Raw genomic sequence first — 5423 nt, 5'->3', positions numbered from 1 at the left:
TCAAAATCAACGAACAACATATGCTTAGAGTGTATGGTAATCCTGGTAACACTTTAATATCATCAGACAAACTTTCTTACTCATCACAAAACAGTCAAATAGTCAATGTTGACAATAATGGAAAAATCACTGGAAAGGGTGTTGGGAGTACAATTATTACAGTCATATATACAGAGAATGGAAAAGTCTTACAAAATTCCATTACTATCAATGTATCTACAAGCGCAGTGACTACACAAATTAGTATCACAGCGGACACTTATTCATTTGCAGTTAACAACGAGATCACTATAACAGTAACTGCGCAACCAAACTCTCGAGTACTCTCCGCAAGTGAAGTCAACTGCGTTGCGACAGATTCAACTATTTTGGACGTCAAAGGAAGTTTTGTAATTGGTGGCAAGAATGCTGGAACTACCACATTGACGTGTACTTATATCGACAGTGGTCTGCAATTCTCAGACTCAAAAAGTTTCACAGTGTATGAGCAAAGTCTCTCAATAGAAACAGACTCGGACTCTATACAAGTTGGGTCTACTGTAACTATTCGAGTTTATAGTGAACCAAATCACGTTATTATTCCAAACACTGAATTGACTATAACATCTTCTAAAGAAGAAGTTCTGACAGCAAGTAACGAAGGTGTTTTGACTGCTAAAACAAGTGGTACCTCTGAAATTACTGTGACGTACAACAGTTTAACTGCTAAAAAACAGTTCACTGTATTTGAAGACCAAACTCCAAGAATCACTGTAGTTGTTCCAACAACAACAATTTATGTATACCAATCTGTGTCCTTTGATGTCTTCCTTGAACCGGGACATACTAAATTGGAACCAAGTGAAGATCTGTTGTTTGGATGTTCTAATTGTGTTGCTATTGAAATCAACGATAAAAACTTGACTGTGTTTGGATTGGATGTTGGAACATCTGAAATGAATGTCCATTATATTCAAGGCACAACAAGACTTGATGCCAAAGTCGTTTTCACTGTAATTTTAGGTACTATCCACCCAACGAAAATATCTGTGAGTTTCAATAATGCAACCGTTGCTCAAGGAAATCCATTTTCTTTCTCAGTTCTGATATCCCCTCCTAAAACAACAGAAAGAGGTGTCGAGGTATCTGTATCTCCAGAAGATTTCTATGTTTCTAAGAACGTCGCACTGTATGCTGAAAACACCTTCACAGTGACCCCTCAAAAGATTGGAACATACACAATTACCGCAAAATCCACTGATGTCCCAACATTAATCGCAACATTCACTTTATACGTGGAAGAGACTAATACTCGTGGATATGGTCTTTTGGCGACAGGAGTGACTCCCGAAGGAGGGTGGTACGACTGCAACAAGCAATGGGCACCTCAAGACAATATAACAATTCAAGGCGTTACTTATGACTACATGCCCAATGACTCTCCGATGTGTTGGGCAGCAACCTCAGCCAATATCATTGATTGGTATCAAAATAGCATCAACCTCACTAACGTCCCAGAGCATTGCCCTAATGGATTTAACAAATGGAGCAATGGCACAGAGAAGGCGAATGACAACACAGCGTATTCACAAAGTGAGGTCTATGAGTACTTCAGAGTATGTTCGACTAATCAGGGGTATTACATTCAAGCGGGATTGAATTGGTTCTTCACTGGGGCTTCACAACTCCAATACCCCCAAAATTACGAAAAAGGGTTTAGATATCAAGAATATGAAGGGTTTGATAAGAAACAACGAGTGGCCGACGATATCAATTTTTACTCGGACAGAGGAAGAGACTACTACGTAAGAGAGTTTAAAAATGCAGTAGTTGGAGGATTCAAAAATGGCAGTCCAATGGGGATATCTGTCTATTATAAGAATGGAGGAGGACACGCACTAACACTTTGGGGTTATGAACTTGGTGATGCTGATGTGTAGAAAGAGTGCTGGATGTGTGATGAGTGATCCAGAGAATGTTGTTGTCAAAGATACCGACTTGAAGGAGAAAAGAGGAGACAATATGGTCACTTATGTGTACTTGACAGACTCGGATGATGGATATTCAGAAACATATAAAAATAAGTACGTGACAAAGCCTAGCCCATTGGTAAGAGTGCCAGTTTATTATAGAGATGATTATATCTATATCATTTTAGATATTAAATGTTCAAACCCAGCTAAAGTGTCTTCAGTCACTGCATTTTATTTGAAGTATGGACAGGTCCCAGTTAAAAAACAAACTGAATAAAGCAAATTTTATTTCTTGTTATTTTTACTATTAATTCTATTATATAAACAATACCATAGTAATTTGTATAACTTTGTATTGTTTCATTGTTGTATTATTGATAGAATATATCTGAGTATTATAGAAAAGTTTATAAGAAGCATTTGTGGTCTAAGGGCAGAATTCCACCCTTCCAAGGTGGAGATCCGGGTTCGAGTCCCGGCAAATGCACTTTTTATTTTTATTGATAATAATAATTATTATTAAAAATTGTTTTAATTGATTATTATATGTACATGTAAATCATAACTATTTAATTAATAATAAGTAATGTTCAAATTAACAATTTCTAATTACCATTTAAAACGTCCGTTAAAAATCTCTACAAATACATTTATAAAACATTTTATTGTCTGTTGACCACCACATTAAATTAATAACCAAAAAACCTTTTATTTAGACTATTTTTGAATAAAATATTTTCTCGATTTTATCTTTCAGTGATTTGGTTATTTCCCACAAACTTACCAATAGTATTTTGGTGGCTTGCGTTGCGTTATTCTTCTTAAAAATACAAACAAAAAGAAATAAACTATAAATGTAATAAAATAAAACAATTATAATAGTATATTTTCAACAGTAATCCGACTTTATGGATTTTTGTTAACTTCCCATCCAAATGTTATTATCTTGGGTGTCTTGTTCCCAAAAATCGCTCCGAGTCCACCACTTATATCAATAGTATATATAAACAGAAACAGAAAAGAACTTTAAAATCAGAGATGGCCAAATTGCGAGAGTTGATATTGTCCGTTAGAGGAGCAAAGACAGCAGCCGAAGAGCGCGAGATCATCACGAAAGAGTGTGCGGTGATTCGTTCATCGATGTCCACAAACAACTTAATAGTACGTCATCGGAATGTAGCCAAGTTAATATACATTCAGTTATTGGGATATCCCACACAATATGGGCAGATGGAGTGTTTAACATTATTATCGTCACATCACTATGCAGACAAACGAATTGGGTACTTAGCCTTGATGCTTCTTCTTGATGAAACACAAGAGGTTTTAACATTAGTGACCAATCACATTCACAACGACTTACTTTCTTCAAATCAATTTATCGTTGGTCTTTCTTTGTCCGCCATAGCCAACATTGGATCTGTTGGTATTGCCCAAGACGTCGCTCCTGAAGTCGAGAAACTGATGGCTTCCCCTGTTAATTATATCAAGAAGAAAGCTGCAGCTGCTGCTTTACGAATCGTACGCAAGTGCCCGAGTTACTGTGAGATCTACATTCAGAAGACAAAAGCTTTATTAGTAGAAAGACAGTTAAGTCTGCAGTTAGTGGGTCACACATTAGCAATTGAGCTCTGCAAACACTTCCCGCCTGCTATTGGCGAGTTCAGAAAGTTAATTCCTAACATGTTAAATAATTTGAAGGTCTTAGTCAACTCCTCGTTCTTACCAGACTTTGATGTGAGTGGGTTGACTCATCCATTCTTACAAGCGAAGATCTTAGAGTTACTTGGAATGCTTGGCCACGGAGATAAGGCCAATTCCTCATTGATGTATTCAGTGTTGACCTTCACTTTAAATAACACAAGCAATTCAAGAAACGTCGGGAACGCCGTGTTACTGGAAGCCGTCAAGACTATCTTACAGATCGAAGCGGAACAAAACTTGATGCAGACGTGCGTGCAGATCTTAATTAAAATGCTCAATGGGAAAGACGAGAATTTCAAGTACGTTGCGCTGGACACGTTACAGTACCTTCTTGAGGTGGGAGCGCCAGCTATACAGAAGAACAAAGGAGTTGTAGTAGAGTGCTTAAAAGACCACGACCATGCTATTCGGAAACGAGCATTAGACTTAGTGTATTCTTTAGTGAATGAAAATAACGTTGTGGCTCTTGTTAAAGAACTTCTGACGTTCTTGCAAATGTCAGACATCCAATTCAAACAAGACGTCGTAGTCAAGATCTGTTGGCTGGCGGATAAGTTTGGGCCGGACACGAAATGGAAGTTTGACTCGATTTTGGAGACTATTGTCATTGCAGGAGATATCGTCCCGGAAGAGGTGACGTGGAACTTTGTGATGTTAATTCAACAAAACATCGAATTGCAAAATTACGCCGTCAGAAGGTTGTTTGAAGCGTTGAAGAAAGACGTCAGTAAAAACGCATTGAATCGAGTTGCTATTTGGGCGATTGGGGAATATGGAGATCTCCTTGCAGTGAATGAAGATCAACAGCCAGCTGTCAATCCATCAGTTATGATTGACTTAATAGAGTCAATTGATGGCTCTGGATTCTCTGATTTGACTATTAAAGGAGAAATTCTTGTGGCTTTAACAAAATTGTCTGCGAGAGTCCCTCAAAACTATTACTCGAAGATTACTAGTTTTCTTAATAGTTACAAAAATAATATCAATTTGGAACTCCAACAACGGGCTATTGAATTCTCCCAATTCTTTAATTATAATGAACTTAGAATGGACGCTATGAATAGAATGCCTATACCAGAAAATCTCCATCAAGAAACTCATGCAGCTCAAGTCGTACCAGAAACCCCTTATATTAGAGATACCGCTTTTGAAAAGGATAACGAGGAAAATTCCCCACCTATTAGTCAGGAAGAAACTAAAAGTAAACAAGAAGGTGACTTACTCGATATTTTGGGAATTTCTAATAATAAACAACAAATGCAAAAGACGGTGGAACAACCAAATCTTCTGGATTTACTCGGAGGGCCGGTACAACAACAAAATAACCAAAATGTGGTGATACCAATGATACCAACTACTACTACTTCTCAATCACAAAATGTGGTACCAAATGTTATTCCTGTGGAACATGTCAAACAAGAAAGTCATCAAGAGGTACAAAATGTACTCAATTTACTCCCTCAAACACAAAACTCACCAGTTGCTCCTATAGAACAACCCCCCGTCATAACGCCAAGTAATGAACTGATCGTTCAAGCACTCGATAATAACGGAATTAATGTCAAGTTCATCGTAAAACAAGACAAAAATACATTCAGCATCAACGCGACATTCTCGAACACTAACTCATCGGAACTCCAAAACTTCTCAATGAAGGTCGCTGTCCCAAAATGGATCGATTTGGCTCTCCAACCTCCTTCCGGAAATACTATACCTGCTTTGTCCACTGACCAAGTCACACAACAACTCATCTAACAAGAAACGCAC

General features: G+C 37.6%; 2 protein-coding genes across 2 annotated transcripts; both read left to right on the top strand.

Moving 5' to 3' along the window:
- Positions 1–2: 2 nt before the first annotated feature.
- EIN_388430 (bacterial Ig family (group 2) protein) lies at positions 3–1919 on the top strand (the record flags this gene model as incomplete). The annotated part of the gene is made up of 1 exon (XM_004258742.1): positions 3–1919. A coding segment is annotated over one exon (1917 nt), but the record flags the coding sequence as incomplete, so codon positions are not given.
- A 1071-nt stretch (positions 1920–2990) lies between these two features.
- EIN_388420 (AP-1 complex subunit gamma-1, putative) lies at positions 2991–5411 on the top strand (the record flags this gene model as incomplete). The annotated part of the gene is made up of 1 exon (XM_004258741.1): positions 2991–5411. The coding sequence occupies one exon, from the start codon at positions 2991–2993 to the stop codon at positions 5409–5411; it is 2421 nt and encodes an 806-aa protein (XP_004258789.1).
- Between the last annotated feature and the right edge of the window lie 12 nt (positions 5412–5423).

The sequence above is a fragment of the Entamoeba invadens genome (genome assembly GCF_000330505.1).
Source record: "Entamoeba invadens IP1 unplaced genomic scaffold scaff_1105074725685, whole genome shotgun sequence".
NCBI lineage: Eukaryota > Evosea > Mastigamoebida > Endamoebidae > Entamoeba > Entamoeba invadens.
This window is presented reverse-complemented; position numbering and strand designations above follow the sequence as displayed.